The sequence below is a fragment of the Nannobrachium achirus genome (genome assembly GCF_963921795.1).
Source record: "Nannobrachium achirus genome assembly, chromosome: 7".
NCBI lineage: Eukaryota > Metazoa > Chordata > Actinopteri > Myctophiformes > Myctophidae > Nannobrachium > Nannobrachium achirus.
This window is the reverse complement of record NC_137816.1, coordinates 45,109,694-45,137,301: the sequence shown is the minus strand read 5'-3', so window position 1 is coordinate 45,137,301 and position 27,608 is coordinate 45,109,694. Positions and strand designations below refer to the sequence as shown.

The 27,608-nt window shown below is 45.2% G+C and overlaps 1 protein-coding gene across 1 annotated transcript; it reads right to left on the bottom strand.

Moving 5' to 3' along the window:
* Positions 1-1,175: 1,175 nt before the first annotated feature.
* Positions 1,176-26,500, bottom strand: sema6d (semaphorin 6D). Its single transcript, XM_080729978.1, has 20 exons — positions 26,394-26,500; positions 16,406-16,576; positions 14,855-14,966; positions 13,846-13,906; positions 13,591-13,653; positions 13,365-13,466; positions 13,101-13,191; positions 12,618-12,737; positions 12,211-12,299; positions 11,296-11,513; positions 10,521-10,652; positions 9,386-9,541; positions 8,481-8,654; positions 7,860-8,000; positions 7,574-7,651; positions 7,307-7,365; positions 6,723-6,779; positions 5,900-6,088; positions 3,960-4,201; positions 1,176-3,683 (listed from the first exon to the last, which is right to left on the bottom strand). Exons 2-20 carry the CDS (start codon positions 16,527-16,529, stop codon positions 2,547-2,549), a joined length of 3,345 nt encoding a protein of 1,114 aa, XP_080586104.1. The 5' UTR covers positions 16,530-16,576; positions 26,394-26,500; the 3' UTR covers positions 1,176-2,546.
* Positions 26,501-27,608: the final 1,108 nt, after the last annotated feature.

The following is a 27,608-nucleotide window of genomic DNA, read 5'->3' as shown; positions in this document are numbered from 1 at the left end:
AAATTATTTTGGGGGGAGTCCCCAGATGATTAACTTAATGTGCAACATTGTTTTCTCACTCAACAGTAAACAAACCAACAAAGAGTTTAAGTGTATAGAGGGTATCTGCCCAATTCTAAAGTGACAATTTAAGGACTTTTTAATACCTCTGAAATGAGAAATTAAATATTGGTCAAATTGTCAAATATTAGAGGCAGAAATTGTGAAAATGGCAGATCTGCATGCTCACAATGTACATCGGCTATTTTCACAATAGAACCGTGTTATACAAAATGTAAAGCCTCAACTCTTAGTGCTCGTCAGGGTGGGGGGGGTCTCCAGTTAAAATATGATTATTTTGGGGGTCGCGGCCTGAAAAGGTTGAGGACCACTGAATTAATAAATGCCCTCCCCCCCCATCCCCACCCCCAAAAAAAGGAACCATGCTTTACCTTCAACTAGAATTTGCAGGTGGAATGTTTGTACTGTAGGTTCATTTAGTCTTTGTTTCCACATTAACCCAGTTTGTGATCTTTTTTTTTTCTTCCTTATTCCCTAAACACTTTTCATGAATAATTGCTATCAAATTGAGTATATAAAATTCCTTTTATAATACATGACAGTAAGATACTCAGGACCGGTTGGGACATTGCCAATATCATACAGTATCATTCATTGGAGTAAGGCACACGATGCACAGATTCAGGTTCACTTGCCTAAAAATATGTATACTTCTATATATAGCTATGTACAGGATCTTGTCATTCCCAGCATGACTGTTTAGGACACATTGGTTAAGTGTTGTGTTGATTGTACACTGGCCACTCACAGGGGAACTGCACAGGGATAACATGGGCAACACAACCAGCAGAGGCAGATTGACATTGGTCTAAGTTTAGTTCCTTTGATCAAAATGAATAGATAGGGTAGAGGCTGACCCGATGCTAATGTGTTCACACACAGATGGCTTCTATCAGTGCACGTGTTCATTGGGGGATAAGACAGTCGTCGTGCCTGGAATTTTAAACGCACACACAAGAACTGATCTAAAGGTATTTTAACCTATTTAGGCCTAGAATTATTGAATGCTTTAACCAGTGAAAAATAGCAGATATACAAGCTCACAGCGCGGCTGCGAGCTTGTAGATCTGCTATTTTTCATTAGTTAAAGCATAAAATAATGATACACAATATGTGTACCCGTTCTGAATGGGTTTAACACGTGTGAGAGTGCAAGTGTGAGTGGGGTGGATGAAACGACAACCAAGGCAAACCGTTTGTTCATTCAAAACGCATTTAGGCTAATGTGAGAAATGTAATATTTTTTTCTTTTTTTCTTCTTCTTTTTAATCATTGCTACATAGAAAAATTGTCTCTTCAGTCATTATTATGATTCCTACATGGGGGTAAAGAGAGGGAAAGGAAGAGTTCAGAGGTTTCTACTGCGTCCAGCCAAACAATTGTATCTTCTAACAGTGCATTGGCTTGATGGGCAACTGAAATGGTGGGTGGGCACAACAACAGACACACACGCTCACACGCACACACACGCACACACACACGCACGCACGCACGCACGCACGCACGCACGCACACACATTCAAGTCAGGGGACATTCTAAGCAGGTAGAAAAATGTATTGAATCTGTTCAAGACTAAAAACACACTCCACAAACAGCTTAATTTAAAACCAGTAGCAGCAAAATGGATTGGGTATAGATTAGAATAACAGTGAGTTAGCCCAGCAGACCTCATTCTAGACCAACCTAACCCATGACTCAACATCTAGACCAACCAAACCCATGACTCAACAGCCCCTGAACAGCAGGGCCACACTTAAGTTGTCCATTAAGGTTTTAAAGGTAGATCCTGTAGTGTGTGGGGCCACCGTCCGCGATTGAAAGGTTGCGCCAAGCTGTTTTCCAAATAACACACGTATTCAATTCCCCTCAACTGTGATTCTGTCCTGCGTCCCATCGGATTGTGTAGTTTAGTCTCATCATGTATCTCAATAATGTACGGTATATTATAATTGTAGTCATCTCTCCTCTCCCCAACGCCTAGCTGACACACACCTCCTCTCTGTACAGTTCACATTAGTGGGAAGACAGTGCTCAAAAGGCAGTGACAAAACAAGAGCCATTCTTCAAGTATTCCTACGTGGGCATCGTTCTACAGACTCCGCCCCACATAACGGGCCCCCACTGGTGTCAATACACCTCGTACCAAATAACATAACAGGCTACGCGCTAAGCCCAGAGGTACTGCGGGCCAGGGCACAGCAGACGCCCTACTCTCTGTCCATGGGATGGGGCCGCCACGACGAGGGACAGAGATTGAGACATAAGGAGCAAGAAGCCCCCCATGGAGTATCTTTGGCCACTTGTGTGATTTTCCCTTTTTTGTCTGGTGTGAACGTGATGTGCGATTGGATGGGGGTTGCACACCTCAGCACACAGACACACACTGTAGGGCCCTACCCCATCCTCAGGTTTACCTGAGCCCTCGGGGCTCCTCTTAACTCAGTAAGAGTCTAGTCTCAGAGCTCGCTCAGATGTGTCCACGCTCCTAGTAGCTGTACTTGTTGACAACTCTCATCTGTGAAGTCTGTGGCGAAAAGGGTTTCGGCGGCACGTCGGGCTTTAGCGACGGGGTCCGTTTGACCCCCGTGCGGGGGAGCGAGCCGTGCCCGCTATAACTGCTCTGTCGGGTTAGGGAGGGAGGGTGCGGCGAGTGCATCCCGAACGCGATCGCTCCGCCGTGGGAGTCCAGTCTGGAGGGTGGTGTCGGGGGCATGTATCCCCCCCCTCTGTTCATGCTGTGATGTCGAGACACAGACACTCCCATGGTCACCCCGTTGGGTGACGTGGACAGGGAGTGTCTCTGGGAGTGGCTCCGATGGAGATGGTACCCTGCTCGTTGCCTCTCTAAAGTACCGCCCATGCTCATGCTCAGGCTGCCCGTCGGCGAGGTCGGGCTGGGCATGGGAACGTCCACTCTCTTGGTCGGGCTGTGCCTGGGCAGGGAGGAGGAAGGCGAGTACAAGGAAGCCTCCCGGCTGGGCACCTTGGGGGGCACCTCCGTCAGGGCCTCCATGGGCTCCAACACGAGGTGCTGCCTCGGCCGGGGGCCCCCCGCCCCGTCCTGGAGGATGGCCTTGTTGGGGTTGGCGCCGGCGTCGTTCAGGTGCTTCAAGAGGTCGTTCAGCGTGTTCCTCGCCTCCACGCACCTCTTCTGCTCTTTACGGCTTCCTTTGGAGTCGGCGGTCTTTGACTTCTTGTCGGAGGAGCACTGCAGCGTGTCGTCGTCGTGGTAGCCGTTGTCGTGCGTGGCGTTGGGCAGCACCACGGCGCTGGGGATGTGAGAGTGGCCCAGCGCCGGGTGAGGGTGGTGGGAGTTGGACTGAGGAGGCGGCGGGGAGGAAAGGAGGAGAGGCGGGCTCTTGGCTGACGAGCTGGACTCCTTGCGGGAGCCACTGACCTTGCCGTGCGGCTGCTGCCGCTCCCACTGGTTCATGATGGGCTGGAGGCCTTTCTGCTGCAGCTCCGGCGTGGACTCGGGTGTGGGCAAGGCGGCCAGCTCGGGCGGCTGGCAGCCGTCCCGCAGGATCATGGTCTTGGTGTCGCTGTTGGGGGAGTTTATGTCCTTGCCGTTGCTCAGCAGGTTGGTGTACAGCTTGGGGGAGTCCATGTTAGGCTGGTACTCCTGGTGGGGGACGACAAAAGGAGACAAAACAACAAGGTCACTTCCGGTTCCACCGTCAACAGCGGCAACAGTGACAAACTAGGATTGGGATACAGAATGGAGGAACCGAAGGAACCAGATCGAACACTGAGGAATCGGAATGGGTTCCATCATATTTTGGAACCCGTTATGGAATCGGTCCGCTAAGAGGGAATCGCTAAGGGACCAGAGTCGTTACAATCTAAAAAGGATCCCAACCCCCTAGAAGTAACATGGTTGCCGTTGTGGCGGCCGTACCTTCACAGGGCTGTCGAAGAGGCCGTTGAGCTTGGCGAAGCTCCCGGTGGAGTCGGAGCAGGACGGCGCCGACTCGGCGTCCTTGTGGACGAGCCTGGGCTTGCGGAGGAAGGAGTCTCGGTAGCAGAAGACCACCAGGCCGGCCAGCAGCGCCCCCAGCAGGAAGGCGGCGAACACACAGGTGATGAGGATGTTCATGTGCACCATCTGGTTGGCGTCGCCCGCCTGGATCTCCCAGATGCCTACAAATTGATAAAGGGGATTGGTTAAGCGCCGCGGCGAAGCCCGTCTTGACCGCACCTCCACCTGCTGAAGTGTGCATGTCTGCGTGTCAACTCAACCATGCATGGAGTTTACTGCCTTTACCCCCCAAAGGTAGCCTGTGAGCCAGAGCCAAAACTTTTCAAACTGTACATACTTAAGACATTACTGTTTGCATTAAAACCTAGTTGAAGAAGACACATGGTGAGAATTTGCCATAAGCCATTTAGGTACCCACATCCAGATCGCCATCCATTATAAGTAGTGCTATGTTAGTTTAGAAGGGAAGAATTGAAGAAGCGTTGCCTTGTTCCGTTTCCCACTAGAGAGGCATCTTGTCATGCATTTAACCAGAAGAATAAAAAGGTTGTTAGGTGTGTAATCCCTTTTGAGGGCAAGAGAAAACCCAAACCGTTCCCCAAAAGATCAACCACAGGAGGTTTGTCAGATGAGAGAGGCACAGTGCCTTCCAGCTGTTGAGGAACCTTCCAGCAGAACTGGAGGTTAGTTTGTTAGTAACCACAGACATTACAAGAGTTAGTCATCCACAGGGCAGTCCATATGAGCTGGCCAATCATCTACCAGCCTGGGTAAACTGTTACCATAGCCAGGACGACGGGATCTTGCTTTATACCGGCAGGCAGAGAAGTTAGGGCCAAAGAAAAGATGCAAGAAGAATGCTAGGACAGCCACCGAAAGGGTGTAATGTTAGAAAAACTAGGAAAGACATGAGAACAGAAATAAATAATATCTTCACCATGGATAATAACAAAATACACAAATCAAAATATAAGTAAATCAAGATGCAATATAACAAATGTAACAAATGAAAAATCGAAATGATATGTAATGGCATACAGTATGTAATAACAAAAAGGTGAAGTCTGCCGTATTATCTGATGGTAACCCTCAATAGTTGCCTGTGTGTGTGTGTGTGAGTGTGTGTGTGTGTGTGTGTGTGTGTGTGTGTGTGTGTCCATGCATGAACGGTGCATGCATGTGCACCAAGTGAGAACTTTAGTGGTGCTGTGTGTGTGTGTGTGTGTGTGTGTGTGTGTGTGTGTGTGTGTGTGTGTGTGTGTGTGTGTGTGTGTGTGTGTGTGTGTGTGTGTGTGTGTGTGTGTGTGTGTGCGCATTCAGATGGATGCACTGTGCATACATGTACGCTAGGGATGGGACGATACGCGATATTATCGTTTCATCATGATAAAAAACACTCACAATAATCGTATCGTGGAGATTTAATTTATCGTACTGGGACAAATTCACCTTTTATTTGCTGAGCTGCATATCCAGTACCACTTAAACCCTCTATTGGTGAAAGGTACTTATAACATACGTACTTGATATAGTCTTTTCTTTCCCACTCTATCAAACGTCTTTGCCAAAAAAATAGCCGATCTACTCACACACTTGTAGATCTGCAATTTTTTGGCAAATGTTCCACCCCAGGATAATGGATTTTGATTATCGTGATAATATTGTAAATCGCGGTCTCTTTTGTCACAATAATCGTGATATGAAATGTTCATATCGTCCCATCCCTAATGTACGCTCAGCGTTATGTGCATTTGCATGAGTGCGTGCGTGTCAGTGTTTTAGTGGAGGTGTCTTGGTAGTGTGCTTTTTGGCAGCTATCACACAGGGCTTCCATGCAGCTAGCAGGCTGCCTCCCTTACCCTCGTGGCCCCTCGAGAGAGAGTCTAAAGAATGGGAGGTAGCCGGGTCGTCCTGCTGCACAAAGCCTGAGCCGTAGAGCTCTGGACCGGGCCCAGGGAGGACCGGGCCCTGGGTGGGAATGAGTACAGGGGGGTGTGGTATGGGCCCACTGGGCTGGCCAGTGACTGGCGCTGATGACAACTCCATGTCTGTGGTGACAAACAAATTGTTAATAAAAAAAAGCCCCGATGCAGACATGGTGGGCAAAGCAAACAGTGTTGTTAACATCCCCCGTTAGTAGGCATGGCTAATGGCCACTTGTTTAGAAAGAGGTTAGTGTCCCAAGTGCCCCAAGAATCAAGACAGGTCTTCACCCAATGAATACCCTCCGTCATCAGAAGGTTGTTGTCACTATTAACGTTAAAGCAGAATCTAGGCTATTTTTTTATGGCTGAAGAATTTGGCATTCACAGATCGACGGAAGTAACAATTTTCGCTCAGACAGTTTGAAAGGGGGAAAAGGCCCTCGAAGATTGAAAGAGAAGTTGATATACAACAGCGATGATGTAAGAAGAAGAAGGTGGGGGACCAGTAGTCATGCAAGAGGAATAAGGAGGTGGCACAGGAGAGTCATGAGTGACAAAGGAGGAATCTTGTGTCGAGGTAGGAGGCCTGGTGGAGCCGTTTTCGGTAATGACGAGAGATGACGATGAAGATGGGAGTGTTGAGTAAGCGTCGTTGTTCAGAAAGAGGAATGGGAAAATGGGGGAGAGGCAGGAGAGAGACAGGGTAGCAATGCTGAACTCAAGGAGAGAAACCATTTGAGTAAAAGATCAAACTAACCAGAGGTTGGGTCGCCAAATGATTTGTAATCTGGCGCTGTTGTAGTAGCCAAAAATGCTAAAAGAATTCAAAATAAAAAAAGGACAAGAAATCAGTATAACGGAATCATAATGGGGAAAATAGTAAAATTAAAGAGTGCAGTATATTTGGATTAACTATAAATAGGCAAAGCACTCGCTGTAGGAGACGGTTTATTCTCCAGGCCTCTGGAAGTCCTCTGGTTCTGATTAGTACTAAAGTTCAGCCTGGGCCATGTTCAGCTGGTACAAAACGAAGGGACCAGTTGGACCATAAAAGTTCATTGTGTTTACACCAATATAATCAACACCTGCATCTTGTACCAGCTGAACATGCCCCTACGGTGTACATGTCCATGTTTCTGCCTTTACAAGGTGGCATTAGTCGAAAGTGGCCATGTACTGTATTATGTAGATGTACAACATGTTAATACTGCACATAGAGAGTCATGGGGGCAGGTTACTGGAGTGGTTACCGGTGTTGAGTGTGCAGGCTTTTCTTGTGTGTAGCAATGGGTGTTTTGTGTGTTTGTCTGTGACGGGACATGGAAGTTAATAATGCCCTACCATGACAGTCTCCTAGATGGGCGGTGTTTCCAAACTCGACGTCCTGTTCATATCCAGTCCTGAGAGAGAAGACGGCAGACAAGACAGTAAGCACACAGAGGGAGACAGGGAGAATACAGAAACCAATGGAACAGAGACATTAGGTAATTCAAGATGCGAGACAACTTACGATAACACTTTATTAATCCCCCAGGAGGATTCCCTCCCATTACGTTATCTAACTCTTTGATGCAACTGTATCCCAGCTCTGTGGGGGCTGGTACTTACAGAACACCAGGCTGGATCCTCTCACATGCGCCATGAGGCTTCCAGCCACAGTAGGGGTCTCTTGATGCGATGCAGGACCTGGAGACACGCGCACAGAAAACACACGCCGTCAGAACACAAGGTGTAATAACTCGGGGGAGGAAAGCCATTAACCTTTGGCTGACTGAACGTCAGCCGCCAGGCTGGCAGGGTATTATTGTTATGTGACGTTCGCAGGAAAAACAAAGCAGTAAAAAGGAGCGAGTGTGGCACAGAGTAACCTCCGAGGTGTTTTGCAGTCACTCACTTGTGGCAGGAGGAATGCCTGTCGCAGCGACTGAGGGGCAAGCGGATGACGCAGCTGGAGAAAGCGACGTAGATGCTGTGCGCGTCTTTGTCCACGTGCAGGGAGAGGACACGCTTGTCGTCCTCTCGGCTGGAGAGGCACCTGCATGGGGAGGGGAGACAATAAGAGAAAGATAATAAGCAACCTGATCAGGGTCGAATCAGATAAGTCTGTCTACTGTTTCACTCTCCAAGTCTAATCAGATGTTAGGAGGGATGGATCACAAAAAGCTTTTCCGCAGTTTAACTGGGTTACAACCTCTGGCACACGGGCATGCACGTTTACACGCACACGCACACGCACACACACACACACACACACACCCCCCCCCCCGCAGCTTTTCCGCAGTTTAACTGGGTTACAACCTCTGGCACACGGGCATGCACGTTTACACGCACACACGCACCCCCCCCCCCCCCCCCCCCCCCAGAATTAAAGATTTGAGTTACAAAAGTTTGCTTTGAATATATATATTTTCAAAGATTTTGCAAACCTTTTCATGATTTTTCAAGAAATAGCACATCTACAAGCTCTGCTGTTCTTCAATAGCCTAAAGTATAAATCATTCCGTGTCTTTCTTACTTGGCCTTGTTGAAGACGTCGATCTCTTCCAGCAGCAGGCTGTCGTTCAGCGAACCGGAGGAGGTCTTGGCCAGGACCTTGAGGACCACCCCGGCCTCCGAGCCCACGAACACCACCGTGTAGTTCTTGTAGGGCCCCGCCGCGTTGTCCACCGCCAGCGCTGTCAGCCGGTACCTGCACAGCAACAGCAGATGGCCAGATGATGTTTAAAGTCACACGCAATATTTTCTTTCTCCGTGGAAAACAGACACGGCCATCTGAATAATAAGGGAAAACACATGGGCCCCTTAAGGCCGCGAGAGGTCACGAGGGATCAACCCTTTTCTGGACGCGTTTGTATATGCCTTCCTGCTTTTACCCAGTGGTGTTAAAGTAACTAAGTACATTTACTTAAGTACTGTACTTGAGTACAATTTTGAGTTTGAGTTAGTACTTTACTTGAGTAATTCCAATTTCCAATACTTTATACTTCTACTCCACTACATCTCGGATACAAATATTGTACTTTTACTCCACTACATTCATTTGAAAACTTTGGTTACTTTGTAGATTTAGATTATTATTACAAAACATAAATTACCTACCGTACCTAAGCCCGATATACATTTCGGCCATTTGAAAATAGCCGATTTACAAGCTCACAATGCGTCGCGATGCAACGCATTGTAAGCTTGTAGATCTGCTATTTTCAAATATTTCTATAAGTGAAATTGTGAAATGGGACATTCTGCATAATGAGCACTTTCTACTTTTGTACTTTGATACCAATACTTTTACTCAAGTACATTTTGAATTCTGGACGTTTTTTTTTTACTTGTAACAAGAGTATTTCTACATTGCAGTATTGATACTTTCACTTATAAGTCAAACATTCGAGCACATTTTTTCCACCACCGTTTTTGTACCTGACGCGAGTCTTGGTGAACCAGGGCTCGTCGCCCATGGAAGGAACGGCGGCGTCCATGAGCGGGTGGGACTTGATGAACTGCAGCGTCTCGTCGGGGAACTCAATGGACGTCTTGTAGGACTCAGCTGGAGCGTGACCCGCACAGCAGCCAGGCCTGGGGCACACAGGGCAAAGGTCAACACAATGGCCCATATACTATCACCCACCAGGGACTAATAAAGAGTATTGAAATGGATTGAAGCACAGAGAAAAGGGGGGAGGGGTGGGGGAGAGGCACAGGTGCTTGATTAGGAGCACAAAAAAGGCCCCCCAAATGGAAACATAAAATATACATCCATAGTTATCCCCATCAATGATTTACGCGGGTAATGAGGCGCTGCGCGGACTTTGTGTTTAGGACACAGGGCAGGGCTGCCTGGCGCATGATGCGATGACTGTAAACGGGTTAAATATGCAACGTGTCTAATTGTGCCAGATTAATTATTTATTCATCAGCAGATGGTTGAATGTGTTTGACGGGTCATACCTAATAACCAGTCCTGTCTCTGATGACAAGATAAGGTTTGATTTCGTTTCGGGATTAACCCGGGGCGGAGAAGGGTTAGGGAGGGGTCAGAGGACAGGTGGCGCGCACATAACATGTCAAGTGTCATCGTGGGTGTTCCCAATGTCTGATTTATAACTTGGCTGCACATCGTGTTGCGCACTGAAAACAGCTAATCTTATGAGCACACAAAGGAAGCAAGGACCCCCACTACATATTGTGTAAAATTGTGTTGTAGATTCAAAATTTCATAGATTTCTTAGACAGCAGACTTGTTTGACAGCACTGTCATCATGTTGGAGTAGTGTGTATTTTCAGACATTTAACCACTTGAATTTCAAATACTTAGTCTGCTCTTCTTTTACCTCTACAAACCTTTTGTCAAAAAAAGCTGATCTACAAGCTTACAACGCCTCGCGCTGCAAGGCATTGTAAGCTTGTAGATCTGCTATTTATGACTAATGTTCCACTCAGAATAGGTATAGGGTTCAAATGGTTAATGTAATAACTCTGAGGACCCCCTAGGGGTCCCGGACCCACTGTTGAAGACCCCTGAACTAAGGCATAGCACCGCCTAAAAGCTGCCTACCTGGGCTTGGGCAGCTTGTCCTCTGGGAATGGGGTCCACACAGAGTCAGCCGTCTTCTGCTCCTTGAAGCGACCCTGGAAGACCTTCTCTATGTCCACCATTGAGAAGGTACAGACCGCAGATCCCGGAATACTGGGGGGATATGGAAACACAATGTCAGCGTTGTCATTGAAATACTGTCCATTGTTGTGTGTTGTATGTTTTAAAGTGAGGATGCACTTTGGTACAGCCATTGATCAAAGAGCTACCTGGCCATGATATGGCCATATCATTGACAATACAGCAATAATGTTTATTGATAATGTTTATTGATGCAGTAGCATTTTCTTCTCTCTCTCCATCCACTCTCAGTCATTACATTGGGAAACAGGTCTCAAAATCACACTATTCTGGCACATAAATGAACAAAAGAATAATCTCCAATCACTTTAGATACTCTGGGAACATGTGTGGACCAAAGAAAATGGTTTTAAAAGGTATTTACAGTTTTAGCTGACAGCCTTGCTAAACAGCTGTTCTGGCTCATCTGGCCATGATATGGCCAAATCATCGACAATAAATAATTTATGATCATATGTTCCTCCTTTGTTCTGTGAGGAGCAGCAGCATTTGTTCTCTCTCTCATATAGGGAAATGGGTCTCAAACACACTATTTGGACACATAAATGAACAAAAGAATAATGTCCAATGACATTTTCGTTCTTTAGATACTTGTGTTGAAAAGGGTATTTGCAGTTTTCGCTAAAAGCCTTACTAAACAGCTGCTGTAGCTCACCTGTTCATCTGCGTGGTGAACACGCCCACCAGGGAGGGGACCCCGTCGATGTCGATGATGTCGGTGATGGACTGAAGCACGTCGAAGTAGAAGAAGGACTCGCCGGGGACGGAGCAGTTGAGCCTGGCCTTCATGAATGACGTCCAGTGCTTTTCCAGCACGCGCTGAGACCCGCCCACATCGTTCTTGCAGATCCTCGCCACGCGAGAGTACACGGCCTAACCGAGGAGCCGGACAGAGAGAGGACAGTTCAGGACAGAACGGCTGCTGCAAGAACGAACGGCACTAAAAACGCTCTCAACATCGTAAATAATGCATCCGTCGTCCACCCTTTGGTCCTGCTGCTCGATGCACACGTTAAAGCATGCACACTCTGACCGTGTGCAAGGCAGCACGCCCATTAGCCTTGGCTTCTCTTCAGCTGGCGTCCTGTGAGTGTATTTGCATGTGTCATTGTGCACGTTGCCAAACCATTGGGTATAAATGCGTGTAAAACAGTAGGGCTAAGATGGCTTTAATAATTCACCAGTGCAAACCTCCATCAGAGGCCAGGTGTCATTCCCAGCATTAGTAGGGATGAAATATTTATTAGGCGGTAGTTGATGGGAGGACACTTGCTTCTTGAAGCCTGGTCAGACCAACCATTCTCTGGACGACACACAGTCAAATCTAAAGCTGGACACGGCAATAGAGAAACCAAATGCCCTCTGTTCTGTGTGTGTTTGTGTGTGTAAGAGAAACAAAGAGTTCATGTTCGCAGAAACAAATCCTTTTACGGCATAACAGTTTGACAGAAGCAGAACATATCTGGAGGATATTAATTGTTCAATGCTCACAGTCACATACTATACATGCTAACATACAGCAGTTACAAGACTGGGTGGGATATTTAACATCAAGATGGACCGCCCTTACCTTTCCCAGATTGTTATGCTCCACTGCGATCTCACGGTAGAAGAAATACACATAATTCCCATACTCCACCGCATGAAGGAAATGAGGCTCTGCGAGACAGAGAGAGAGAGAGGGATGGAGGGCAAGGACAGAGACTATGACAAAGTGTATTTCTGCATCGTCACCATCACTGTGCGTTCTGCATATTTCAGTGATTTCTACCAGTCGGTATATGACTGGGGAGTGACCCAGATCGCCTGGGAGAGAACAGGACATGTTCCCGGGGAGAAAGGACACGTGGAAGAACTCTTAACAGCCGGGCAAAACAACCACACCTAATGCCGTGCACAATAGTTCGAACCATTTTAGCTGGCAGATAAAGACAGGATAGAGGCAGAGTTGACTGTTTGATGGAGAGTCTCGTGTACCTTTCAGCCACTTGGAGTCATATTTGATGGTCCGGAGGGCTGAGCCGTCCCCCATGCTGCGATAGATGACAGAATCGCTGGCCTGGAAGTCTGCCACTGTGGCCGAGTAGAGCTTCCCATCTGAAAGGAACAACGCAGCGGTAGTTATGTTGGAAAGGTCATTACAAACTTATGGTATTTTGCAAGTGTTTTGTTACAGATAGGGCCATGTCATCACGACTGCAGGTTTTAAGCCTGGTTTACACTTTATACTTATAGTTGTGCGCCACTGTCTCGCACCAGAAATAGCAGATATACAAGCACACAACACTGTGATGCGTTGTGAGAGACGATCCGCAAACAAATTATGAAAAAAACTAATTGGCCTTTAGTTTGTCTAATCGATGAAGGCTTTGCGGTTGCCAGGGGGGCATGAGTGGGTAAGCATTAAGCTGTTCCCCCCAAAGGGGGAGGAAAGTGTGTCTCTGCACTTGATCCGCTTACCGGCAAAGAGTGCAACGTTGGTCTGCTTGGCGTCAAACGGGCACCGCGCCAGTCCACTGATCTCCTCTCCGTCAAACTCCAGGTTATCCAACTGAAGAAGGAGCACAATACGCAGTGTCCCGTTAGGAAAGAGGGAGACGAAAAGCACATTTGAATTGTGTTCATGCATGCAGATAAAACAGTTTATACAAGAAAACAAAAACAAGTACAGTATGTGTGCAAGTGGTGTGTGTGTGTGTATCAGAGCATTCTGCGTGCACTGACCCTATAGTATCTGCATGTGGGATTGAAGCCGTTGGTACCGCAGATAAAGACCAGGTCATCGTTTCTTGGGACCAGCACTTTGATGAAGTTATGGCACTCGTCCTGCAAAAAACAAAAAATGGGAGAGAGTGAGAGACCATTTACTTGCCTGCCAGAGCTCACATCTCTATCAGCGTGTGCTGAAATATGCAAGAGAGGAGATGGGGTGAATGAGTTGGCTACTTACTCTGTGTTTTCCCTTGACGGCGCACATCTCTCTGTCCGCCTGGCCAGACCGCCACGTTAGCTTCTGGAAGCAGCGACACGAGAGGAGCGTTAACACACAACCACCACACACACACACACACCGCGCGCGCTTTTACGTCCACTCTCTCATTTTATAGCCTGTCCAACGTGTGATAAATGGCTCTGTGTTTTTCTATAGAGCTCTGAGAGTGTTTGTGGACTTGTCAACAGCGGCTCCTGGAACAGTCTCTCTTACCCTGTACGGGATGATCTCGTTCCTGTAGGACTCCCGCAGACTCACTAGGTACACCTGGTCTCTGTGGGCAGACATGGTAGAACGAGAGAAAGAAAGATTTGTGTTACAAATGTTTGCTTAAAAAAATGTATACATTCAAAGATTTGCACACATTTTCACGATCTTTCTAAAATACCAGATCTACCCGCTTGCATCGCGTCACTCGGTGCCAAGCTGTGAGCTTGTATGTCTGCTATTTTTTTAAAGTTAAAACATAAAAAATAATGGTTAAAGTGGTTAAAATCTAGAGTGACGCGGATGCGTTCCAGGTCTACAAAGAGGGAGACGAAAAGAAAGCTTTTAATTGCATTCATGCATGCAGATAAAACAGTGTACACAATGAAGGAAAAAACACTCCGAACTGACTGCAGTGCAACAACGTGGCAACAGCAATTACTGATATTATCTGTGTAACACTCGATAGGAGTACCAAAGTCTGATTGTCAAATCCACACCCTGGCTCACGAAGACATTCAAAAATCCCCACATTCAAACACCGACCGTGGGGGAAACCATAACAAGGCACCAACCAGCTCATCGGGGAGCAGTTCGGTGTCCCAATGCAAATGGATTAGTTCCATTTGTACACTCTCAGTTACATAACACTTTTTACTGATTTTACTGCATAGTGTCCAGTTGTTGTCCGGCTACAATATATAGTGTTAGTGGTCGAATGAATCACTTTGTGATCATAAATATCAAGACGTGTTAAAGATTAAGATGCCAGGAAAGCCCTGACGGCGCATCAGGCCCCGGGGTTGATGGACATCGTCCCCCGGATGTATGCTCGCCACGGACATTAGACAGGGTGCCTCCACGCCACATATCCAATATCACTAAGAGCTTTTTCCCCTTGTACCATCATTTAACTGCCAAGGAGAGAGCGAATGCGTGAGTGAGAGAGGGAGGAGTGGAGAGAATGCAAAAGAGAGAGAAATGAGAGTGGGGTGGGGGTGGGGAGTTTATTTACCTGCCAGCGATGAACAGAGTGTCCTGTATCTTGGTCATAAGTTGAAAGTCGAGGCGATGCTGTGATTCATTCCCAGAGGGCCTGCCTCTGAATACTGGGTACTGCCGTGAGTCTGGACCACACACACACACACGCGCACACACACACACACACACACACACACACACACACACACACACACACACACACACACACACACACACACACACACACACACACACACACACACACACACACACACACAGTTATGTTAATGGGAGACTCAGATTATGCTTAATGCTCTACGCCAGATGGTTTTTAATAGCCAAAAATCATAGTTTGTTTTATTGGTAGTAGCACTGAAGCATGAAAACACGCACAGTTCTTACTGGATCGCTGACTCTGAAGTGTAAACACACAACAGTTTTAATTTGATCTTTCAATAAAGGAATTAATGCTACGGCGTTGTTACAAGTCTCTCGGTAACTTAATTAATGCTGTTTGTGTTGCGTGTTTGTGTTCAATGTGAGAGCTAAAACAGCCTAGATCAGCACATCTCTTTAAGCTCTCCCGGTGCCTCCCAAAGATGAAAGAAAGAAGCCTTTTTAATATGACAACAGACAATAGAACACTTAGATTTTATTACCGCTCCTACGCCACGCTCAAATCTGCTTTCCTGACAGGACTGGAGAGAATTGACTGCTGATATTTGTCTTCAGTTTTTCAACTAACATGCATGCACAAGTTAACTACAGTATATTGACTTGTCAGTTGAGTTAGTAATGAAAAATATAGTTGTAGACGGATTTTAAGCAGGGGTCCCCGGTAAGGATTGGACGATACGTGATATCATCGTTTATCGTGATAAAAAACACTCAAGATAATCGTATCGTGGAGATTTAATTTATCGTGATATCATCCTCCGTCATGCACTGGTATCAATTCACCTTTTATTTGCCTATTTATTTTATTTGAGCTGCATATTCAGTACCACTTATACCCTCTATAATTGGCAAAAGGTACTTATAATATATGTACTTGATACCGTAGTTTTTTTACTCTCTATCAAATGTCTTTGCCAAAAAATTGCCGATCTACAAGCTCACAACGCGTCACAACACTGAGATCTGCTATTTTTTGGCAAATGTTCCGCCCCAGGATAATGGATTTTGATTATCACAATAATATCGTAAATCACGATTTATTGTGTCACAATAATCATGATATGACATTTTCATATCGTCCCATCCCAGGTCCCCGGGGAGGTGAAATTGCTTTTACAGCTTCCCCAGGTGATGGCTGAAACGTTTCTTGGGACACTTCAAAACGTATACTGGGGGTAGATCTGTCTACCTTCCGATTCCCAGACGGCCTCTCTAAATGAGGTCGCTATTAAAAAATCAGGTTGCTATTAAAAAATCAAATTCTAACGCCAATCCAAGCTACCGTGCTTGGGATCGTGCAAAAGAAGGAGCGTGTTTGTCGTGTCCACATTTTCCCCGGTTAGACATACATACGTCATCGTAATTGTCGTGCGATGCGATAAGATCGGCCTTGCTCCAGTGTACTCACAGTGTGCATCGACGACATCGAGGGGAGTGCTGTCTTCAGGGAAGCTGACTGCGGAGATTGTGTGCGAGGCTGTCAACAACAGCACCAGCAGCTCACCGAGCAGAAACACTGCTCTCTGACCCATGGCTGCTCACAGACACCGCTTCCTGTTCACACTGATGGAGATGTTACCTACACACACACACACACACACACACAAAATACTGTCATTAAACAACTGATAACATACTATTTGATTGCATTAATCCATGGTTTCTCAAACCTTTTTAGGCCGTGGTGACCCCCCAAAAATGAACATATTTGAACTGGGGACCCCCCACCCTGACAAGCACTCGGAATTGTAGGTATTACATTTAACGTGACTCAGTTCCACAGATAAATATTGTGAAAATAGCAGATCTACATGCTCACAACGCCTCTCGTTGCGAGGCGTTGTGAGTATGTAGATCTGCTATTTTCACAATGTTCGCCTCTTGCTTACGTAATATTTGACAGTTTAATGGCCAGTTTGGTGTTAAAACGGCCTTGAAAGTCCTTAAATTGTCTCTTTATAAATGTGCAGATAACCTGTATACACTTATGTTGGTTTGTTTACCGTTGAGTGAGAAAGAAAATGACATCAAGCTAATCATCTGGGGACCCCACAACATTATTTTGGTCCCGACCCCGAGTTTGAGAACCACTGAATTAATCTTATCACCAAAGCGTTAGCCTTAACCGAGGGGTATATAATTGGTGCCATTCCTGCTATTTTTCTAAATGTTTCAAAAAACTTTTGCCTATAATGACATGCCCAAAATAGGGACACTAACAGCAACATGGCTTCAAACGTAGTGCCATTTGGTTACTTTGGCACTGTTTTATCCATTTGTACACTCGAAAGGATACAGCAACACTGGGGATTTCACTGGGCACATGTTTTAACGCTAGCCCTCGAAATGACCTCTCGCCCCCAAACAAAAAACGTACAAACAGCACTATCTCCAGAGAGGTGTATGAAAGGGTTCACATTTATGTCCACTTTTCCAGATTTCCTTGTGGGGGCATTTGAACTGTATGCGTTAGTGGGAGAGAAAAACACAGGACACAAGCTGCTGACGGAGCTCTTATAGGGAGCTCTTTGGCAGTTTCCCCTCTACGTCTCCCAGCATCTGCTGTCCGAGGGAAGGTCATCCAACTGACCAATGGGGTGTCTCGGTGTGGGTTGTATGCAGCGGAAGTCCACGCTGTCAGAGGCATGGTGGGCCCTGCTGTCTCTGTGCATCTGTGCTATGATTGGTTCACTGTGGGCCAGGGCTGAGGAGAACTAATCAAAGCTTTGCAACTTCATCACAAATAACACACCGCCGGTGCAGTTGTGACCTTAGTTGACATCTATTAGTGCTCTGCTGGCTCTCTCACTACCCCGAGTCTTTCCTCGGGGCATGTGTTGTTTATTGAGGTTGCAGCGATTCACTCATTTTAGTTTGTGTTGACTTTCAGACGTTGTAAACATCCATAGTGTTAACCGAGCTGTGATACACCAAAGCAGCTAAATTGGCAAAAACCCCGTATTGTGGGCAAACTGGGCATGGGGTTTGGATGTGTGTGTGCATGTGTGTGTGTGTGTGTGTGTGAGAGAACCAGTGCTTTAGAGACAGGCTGTGCTGTGTCTGTGCATATTAATGAACATTGTCCAGTCAAATATTTATAACCCAAACAAATTATTAATGCGGGCAAGGCCTGAACGGATATAAACAATTTACCAGGAGACGACACGCTGGCAGAGAGATAGATTAGCTGGGAACACACTGGGATACGAGCTAGCGCACGCGCGTGTGTCTGTGCACGCGTTCACACTTGCATAATCACAGTAATGCAAAGATTGATGCATGCACACGCACACACAAAGTCACACACGCGCACACACACACACACCAATATTGACACGTTTTTCAATTAGCCCTAAGCACACCTGCTCCAGTGCTGGCTGCGCCCATGCAGGCTGCCAGGCCATTAGTGCTCTGATTGATCCACACAGGAAGCATGGCCGATGGGCAGGCAGGCAGGCAGCTGCACCCCCACCAAGGCAATCTATGGACTTCACCATATCGTCGTTGTCGGGTGAAAACCTTGTATGTCCAAAACCGTTTGTTTTGTATTTATCATTTTTAAAATGATTTAGTGAAAACAGCAGATCTACAATGTAGATCGGCTGTTTTCACTACTTTTGTGCGACGGCCTGGTGAGATGAAGCAGGGCTTTACTTTGAGAGAAAAAACATACAAATTTGGAACTTGGAGATACGAGGTTTCTGCCCGACAGTGACGATATGGGGCTGTTAAGTATGACATCATTTTGTAGGCAGAGGAGAATTTCTGCCCCCAGTTTCCGTGAATCTTTTTACTATTTTTACTATTTACACATTTTTCTTCTCTTTGTTGTTGAAAGGAAAGTGTTAGAATTATACTTTAGTCGTTATTTTTTAGTCGTTGCTTTTTGAAATAGCGAGGGACAGAAAATGCTCTGGGGGCAGATTCTCCTCTGCCTACAAAATGATGTCACGGCTTAAAAGCCCCGTTCCCAAACAGCAGGTCGGGACCCATTCGTGGGTCGTGGACAGATTTTTATGGTTCCCTTAGTTTTTTGTTTCCTACATTTAGTTTTCCCATTATTGTTATTCAAAATATATATTCAAAAAACATTCCCATTTTTTTTTAAGAATTAAAACAGAATTCATTGATTTTTTCCCCCCAGTAATTTCATGAAGAAATCAAAGAAAAATCTATTAAATTCCATAAATTAGAAAACCCATGTATGTAAGTAGGTAAAATAGCCGATCCACAAGCTCGTCGCTTTGCTCAGCATTGTGAGCTTGTAGATCTGCTGTTTTCACTTGTTTTGGGTCCCGGGCAAACGTCTAATTTCTCTTTTGGGTCACAGGCTAAAAGGTTTGGGAACCACTGCTGTACAAAGTGCAGCAGACCTTCTGAATATCTGAATGTGAGAGGGTCGGTCGAGTCCGGGACCTAGTCAATGGTTCCCAAGCAGTGAGTGTGAGACAAGTCCAGTTGAGCATACACACACACACACACACACACACACACACGCACGCACGCACACAACTGTATTTCATCATGTCCCGCGCGAAGCTTATAGCTAATGCCAGGCTGTGCGGGACAGACGGACATACAGTACATACACACAAAGCTGGATGTAGGAGCGGTTAGCACCGCTAAGAAATGAGTAATAATTAACCATGTACAACCTGGCGGCCCTATTTTGGGCATGTCATTTTAGGTGTTTTTTATTTTATTTTATTGATTAAAATCTTAGTTAGGTGTGCCATAACATTTTGACTTGTGTGTGCCAAAAATAGAAATAAAATGAAATAATTTACGGGCCTAAGTAACAGAATCCTATGTTTATAACTAGAAAGATGTGGTTGCCGTGACTATATTCTGCATTAAGCTAACTGTCATGTGAAGCTCGACCAATTGATTCCCTACGGTTGATTCCTTATTGATTCCCACTCCCATTGATTCCCTACTGCCAGTGTGTTTGCCATAAATGGTGTGAAATCGCAGATATTCAGCATTCAGTGGAATAGTGAAGTGAGGTCTATGACGGAACAGTGTCATTATGACTGTGTGTAAAGCAAGTCTGCACTTCAACTCAATTAGTCCACTTATTAGCTGAATTAGAGCTTTGATGCTTCGCCATGATGATGAGCAAGTTCTGTGATGCGCGGAAAAGGTCACACACTCTGGCTGCAATTTCAGATGTCAATGAGGCGGCAGAACTTTGCTGCACTCCCATTTTAGATACAAATGAATCTCTGGCCGGCCTCAAATGTTCCGCAGGGCTATTCAGAACAGTTCATAGATCTACACAGAAAGGGCAAATGTCAGCAATTTCATCTAAACGAGAAGTGATGATGCCGCCGCAGCTCCACAGCGGCACTCCTCAAAAGCATCCCAACGTTTACGTGTATGTTTAACCCTGTCCAGAACCCAAAATGTGAAACTCCTAGAATTAAACCCATTTAGGCCTAGAATTATTGAATGCTTTAACCAGTGAAAAATAGCAGATATACAAGCTCACAGCGTGGCACCGAGTGCCGCACAGTGAGCTTGTAGATCTGTTATTTTTGAAAAAGTCGTGACAATGTGTGCAAATCTTTGAATATATGTATTTTCAAAGCGAACATTTGTAACTCAAATTTTGCTTCTGGGTGGTCCCTGGAACTAAATGTTTTGAGATGCGGGTCCGTGGCCAAATAAATATAATTTTCACATGAAAAGGTTTGAGAACCACTGACATAGTAGTCTCTCAAGAGCAGACTAACTGAGCTGCAATTAAGTGAAAAGGACCTTTTCTTTGACAATGGCTGGCCAGATTGCTGACATAGAAAAATAATCTTAGAAGGATTCAAAAGACACTTATAGAATCGGGTCAAAATTCTAATTTTCATGATTTTTCAAAAATAGCTTGTATATCTGCTATTTTTCAATAGTTAAAGCATAAAATAATAATAAATACACAATAATGTGTACCCGTTCTAAATGGGTTAAAGAGCCGAGCCCGGGTCACAAATCTTTACCAAACACAACAACAGAACGAGGGTGCTCCACCATGTAAACAAACTAAGCATCGCATTGGAGTTCTATTTCCTCGTCCTGCTGCTCAAAGCTCCAACTTGCATTGTATTCCCAGGTAGATCATTTCCCTGTCTGTCAGGATTTAGCCACCTATTTGCTACAGCTCTCTCTCAAACACACTTCTTTCTTGCTCATAAAAACAAAGACACTGCGGCCAAAAGGCAGATGGAGGCTGGGCTCCCATCTCCCATGATTCCGTGCATGGTAATAGCTGTGCTGTGGGGGCGAAGGCTTCCCTCAGAAACTTTAATGCAAAACAGAAACACAAGACATCCAGAGGTCAGCGATCTAAAATTACTTCTCAATCTCCAGTGAGCCCAGCATGTTTTCTATTGACTATTCCTCTGCACTCTCTGGTTCCTGCCTTCCAGTGTTCGTGTGTGTGCGTGTGCGTGTGTGTGTGTGTGTGTGTGCGCACACGCGCTCACATGTTTGTGCATGTGTGATTGTGTGTAGGCCCGGAGACGCTGAAGCTAGTCACGCAACATAGTGCCGTTCAGCCTTCCTCCTTTCTGCCTCTGTTATTACAGGCTTTTCAATGTCCTACAATCACGAACTTTCTCTGCTGATGTTGTTGGCTCGGCCCCATGGTGTTAAACACAGGGGAGGGGGCAGGGGAGGGGCGGTTGGAGTGCAATTCCTTTTGACTGCCGGGTAAGGGGGTTTGTAGTCGACTCTGTTTGGTTTAAATGGGAGTTTTTGTCCTCCATCCATGGCACAAGAAATGATTAGCTAGAGCTGCACTGTAAAACTCTGAGTGTTCATTTGACCTGTGGGTAGATTTATTTGGTTACATTTTTTATGCTTTATGAGTTGAAAATGGATAAATGAACACTTTTTGGGTATCATATTGGTTACGGCAGGTTGCATATCGAAAGCTTTGAAATCTCTGTTTTTCTTGTAAATTAATGTCCTACTTCATAGTTCATACTAGTATCATACAAAAGTAGCAAGCTAAAAGCTCACAGTAGCGATCTACAGGCTCACAACGAGTCGCACTGTGACACATGAGCTTATAGATAAGCTATTTTTGCGTCTGTGGTTTTATAAATATCGAACCAAAACCAATGAAAAGTAGTAACAAGCGCTTGTGACTAAATAATAACTACGCTGGAAAACAGATTATTTTTTTTCCATTTCCTGAAAAGTTTTGGACATTTTACCAACCGACAGCAACAAGCTAGTTTGCCAGCTCCCCCCCACCTCTTATTTGTCACAGCTGTGCCTGACCTTTAACAGAGAAACCCAACAGCAGGAGTTGGGTAGCAAACAACGGTACTATGTGCGATTTTGTAACTCCCGTGTGAATGTGATGGGCGAACGTAATCCCTGCTGAACAATAGCTCCTGCTCCTTGGGGCAACTCAGCCTGTCATCCAGCACCACGCCGAGCTGTAAACACACGGCGCACGAAATCAGATAACCGAGGAGTTCGATTTCAGTCATTCCCCCCTGATATTACAACAGAATTCTGCCAATGTATTTCTGCTGCCTGGACTCGTACACGCTCGTCTGTTTCTCTGTTCCTTGCATAGGCGGATGTGGCGTATGACATTGCTGACCCAGCTCCCGACCGAGGTTCTGAGAAAGCAATCAAGATGCAAGCCACAGAGGAGGTGAATCAGCCAGACGATTAAGGCCGCGGTCCGTACAGGCCCTGAAATGATTACTACCCCTTCTCCCGCTTCAATAATAACCACTGCTCCTAATCACTCGCTATTTACCCAAGGATCGCTTCTGAGGGGTGGGTGGGGGTGGACTTGTTGCTTCAGAGATTTGGCAGAAAGCTAGGGCTGTGCCACCCTAAACCGTGCCTCCCTCCTTTCTGCCCTACCTTGGCAAGAGGAGGAGTGAAACAGGAGAACGGCTGTTCTCAGCAGTAGTTCTGCTATAGTGGAACACAAAGGGGTTGAGCTGCAGGTGTGACTGAGGAACAAAGGGGGCTTTGGGCAAAAAAAGAGAACACAATAGGACTCCACCCCCGCCGGTGGCCCTGCTCTTGGGGGGGTTCGGGGGAAGCTGCTCTGGGGGCTCGTGGAAGGGGAGAGCGGTAAGAGCGGTACAGTCAGACTGAGTCAGTGTTGGGGGTCACACGGGGCCCCCATCTGGAGGAAGAGTCAAATGTTGACTTGAGTTCTGCAACCGGGGCCAGATTTATTTATTTATTTGTAAGCATGGAGAATGGAATAATGTGATCTCGGGGGTCAGGTCAGCAGTTTGACAACCGTGCAGCTGTAAAGGGTTAATGCTAATCATTGGAGAGGTTAACGCAGGCTGTTCCGGGGTTACAGTCAGCTCGGAGTGGGGGTTAACTGGTCGTTCTGGTGGCTGGGCTCTGACCCTGTGGTAAGTGAGGTGGAGTTTAGACACAAAAGCCAGCTGGACGGTCAACTGAAGCCATGGCTGCTTCACCTATGAGCATACTAGCATAGTGCTGCTGTCAGCGTCAACATGGCCTCTATAACTTATAGGCTGGGGATCTAGGACTGAAGTGGACCACTTTAGTTTGTTTTAATCACACAAAATGAATTAATTCATCTGCTTCAAGTCAGTATTCTCAGAACAAGGAATTGATATCACCACTTTCTTTGTGTTTGGTTTTTGCCATGGCCACTCCTTGACCAAAACAATAGTTGTTGAGTTTAACTCTTTTTAATGCACCTGTTTATATTATCTTGATTTTTACAAAATTTCCTTTAATAATTAGGCTAATAACAACTTTAGGGATAACAGTGTGCACTATATAATTGGCAAATTCAACCCACTTATATTGTCAGGCAATGAGAGACTTTGTTTATGTAACTTGTCCTTTTAGATAGTACAACTATAGGCTATTAAAATATTAGGCTACTATAGGCAACTATAGGCTATTAAAAAATTCCAAACGAAAATACTTAATTCACGTAGAGTAACTAATCCCTTTAAGTAGTACAACTAGGCTACTAAAATACATTTATTCTAGCAGAAAACAAACCACTTAAATGCTAACTTTTAGCCTACTCCCTCCACACACAATAGAGTTTTTGTTAAACCAATATTGCAAATTACGCCTATATAGAATTTTCACTAATGGTAAATGCCCTACAAGAATATTGCTTCCTCAAGAATATTGCTTCCTTATAACCCAGGCCTCCTGGCCACAGAATCCATTCGGGGCACCAGTGTGTGTGTGTATTGTCCTCCTGGTTGGGCGTAAAGGCATTCAGGATTGATCCGTGGTAAATCTTTTCAACGCAGACACATTACAAAAGACAACAAAGACAAAGCAGCAGCAGCGTTCAATTGCCTCCACCACTAATGCATGCACATGGGGCTGGGCTGGAGGAAACCTTCCACTGCTTCTCTGTGATCTTCCTCCCAAAGCTTCTGTGTGCGCATCCTTCCAGCCGATTAACCACATAAATATACTACAATGTTATGGAATTCAACAGAAAGGAGCGAAACGTGTGTTAAAGTTTACAGAAATAATCAGTTGACACAATGACATCGTTATTAAGTGATGGAATAATGGTTCGACCTTCACGTCGTAGCTATAATGCTGTGTAATAGGGCTACACGATATGGACTTCATATCTAGGTATTTATGCCAAATATTTTGATATCGATTCGATATATGATATTACCGTACACATTTTATATTCATTATTTTTTAAGTGTTGCACTTGCAACAGTGAATTCAATATCACGTCTTGTTATTTGATATTCATCTAACAAAATCTAGCAAAAGTGAAAACTAAGCATTCTTCTAAAAATGGCAACGATATGGGCGATATTCGATATATCGCCCCTATCGTTGCCTTTTGCGATACTAATATTGCGCATGGTCATACCGCGATATAAACGATTTATTGTGCAGCACAATATTACTAGGCCTATGATAGGGTGATGAGTGCGATCATATCAACGTGTTGTGATTCTGCCAGACCAGTGACTGCTTTACTGAAGTGAACAGCAACACACACACACACACACACACACACACACACACACACACACACACACACACACACACACACACACACACACACACTTCTCAAACAAACTTGTATTGTGACCTGCATTCTTTAGCCAGTTGACACAGCCTTGAGACGGTTAACGATAAAACACAAACTATTATTGCGAATAAAGCAGTACAAAGAAAGAAACAGCCCAAATCTCTGCACACAAAAGGTTTTTGACAGTCAGAGAGCTATACTCTCCAGTGAATAATTAAGACTTGACTCACCATCTACGGCTACGGTGTGCGCTTCGGTTTAAATGCTTGATCTTATCTTCGAACTTATAACCATAAATCATTCTCTTTGGTTCTGTTATTCTATCTAGCCCATGTGTCTCTCAAAAAAAAAGTATCGAGACGAAATAACAACAGCCAGTGGGGTTTCATGAAAACCCATGGCTTTTAAATGCATAGGCTATACACAAAAACGAATCCTCGTGTTATAAATTCAAATAAAACAGTCGATCTTTTTCTCTTTGAAAATAGCAGATCTACAAGCTCACACTGCATCATTGTGAGCTTGTAGATCTGCTATTTTCAAAGACTGAAAACCAGAGATAGAAATACCCCCAAAAACCAGCATTTATACACTTTATATCCAACAATTACACGGGCGTAGAGAGACACCTTACCTTGGGTATCCAAATGTATTCATGAGTAGTGTAGGGCGATCCAAAGGCAGGTTATATTCCCTTTGTAATCCATTTATAAGGAGAAAAACAACCAACAAGCCTTTTAAAATCCCTTCAAAATGTCACGCTCCATTATTTTGTCCCCAGCACTTTTCTTATCCAGTTGCGCACAGAAATAGATTCCGATCGCCAGAGAGAGTCTCACTGCTCCCTGCCTGCACTGGTGTCCGTGTCTCTCTCTCTCTCTCCTGTTGGGACTGATCTTCAAAGCGCCTGCTACACTACAGCGATCAAACATCATCCCCTCCTCCTCATATACAACCAGCCCCTTCTCCAACTACTATTAACTTTGGGAAAACCAGAGGGAAAAACATAAACATTAAGGGTGCGTCATTCTGTCGACGCTGGCTGTGCGCTCAGGGCTGAATGATTGACCATAAAGCCAATCATGCCAGTGCTATATTATGTGATCATGTTCAAAAATAAATAAATAAATCTGCATGAATAAATAGCCTATCTATGCGATTTAAAGCACACGCGATTTTAGGAGCTATATTTGTCCCAACAACCCTTTACTTGTGCATAGTAAAGCCAAGAAGCGACGCGGTTCAAAGAAATCTGTTACCTCTCTCTCTCAGTCCTTGTTAGTTTCCCTTCCCTGGAAGAACTGCTTATTACGGTGCAACAAAGTAACCCATTATATCTGCAACGAAAACTCACCTCATTTGTATTGATATAATGTTATCCTTTTGTTTTCCCGTAAAATCCAAAATTGTCTCCGTCCGTAGCGACTATAGCGAAGCAAAGCAACTTCTCTTCTCTCTCCGGGTCTCTCTCTCTCTCAGAAAAACAAACTAATGCACGGCAAATGGTGTAATTCGATCCATACTGAGTCAATCCATCAAGAGAGCCCTCCACAGCCTACCAATAAGCCGCGCTCTCTCTGGCTCCAGTCCCTCCCCCCACTCTCTCTCTCTCTCTCTCTCTCTCTCTCGCTCTCTCTCTCTCTCTCTCTCTCTCCCCAGTGGTGGATGGAAAAAGTACTCCAATATTTTACTTTAAAGTAAAAAGTAACAGTACTGCAATGTAGAAATACTCTGTTATAAGTAAACGTCCGGAATTCAACATTTAGTTGAGTAAAAGTACAAAGCATCAAAATGTACTTTGTGTACCAAAAGTAAAAGTACTTTATGTTTTATAATGTATACCTGCTGCAAAGTAACTAGTAACTCATTTTTCAAATAATTGTAGTGGAGTAAAAGTACCTACAACATTTGCCTCTGAGATGTAGTGGAGTAGAAGTAAAAGTATAGACAATTAGAAATACTCTGTCTCCAGTCAAGGAAAAGTACCTCAAAGTTGTACTTAAGTACAGTACTTGAGTAAATGTACTTAGTTACCCTACACCACTGTCTCTCTCCCTCCCCCCCTCTCTCTCTCTCTCCCTCTCCCTCCCCCTCTCCCTCTCTCTCTCCCTCCCCCTCTCCCTCCCTCTCTCTTGCCGTGGCTTTTGGCAACTCTCCCTGGCTAGAGCGTTTTATTCCTGCCTGGAGAGAAAAGAAAGAGGCTGCCCCCACCTCTCTGGAGTGACCCTGTGTTGCCCCCCTTCTCTTAACCCCATCCCCCACTCACTCAGCTGAGTGCCTTGTAAAAATCTTTTCAGCAGCTTCAGAATTGTTGCTTAGTAAAAAAAAAAAAAGAGAGACACAACACAATTGAACACATACTATTTGCATGAGGGTGATATGTTATCTGCCGTTTTATCCACTCTGCCTTAGCGCAGTAAGGAACAAAGCTAAGATGTGATTGCATCTTACACTATCCTGAAAGTCAGGATGAAATCAGGATTCCTCAGGATTCCTGATGTGTAAAAGATAAATCTGTGTATGCAGGCGCATACTCAAATGCTTATTTTTAAGTAAAAGTATTAATACT

Bases quoted from the DNA above. Each gene is read 5' to 3' on its own strand.
- sema6d (XM_080729978.1), bottom strand. From the start codon at position 16,529: ATGGGTCAGAGAGCAGTGTTTCTGCTCGGTGAGCTGCTGGTGCTGTTG. The intron at 13,467-13,590 runs GTAAGTAGCCAA...TGTTTTTTGCAG, and splicing joins CCGTCAAGGGAAAACACAGA to GACGAGTGCCATAACTTCAT. The intron at 4,202-5,899 runs GTAAGGGAGGCA...ATCAATTTGTAG, and splicing joins TCTCTCGAGGGGCCACGAGG to GCATCTGGGAGATCCAGGCG.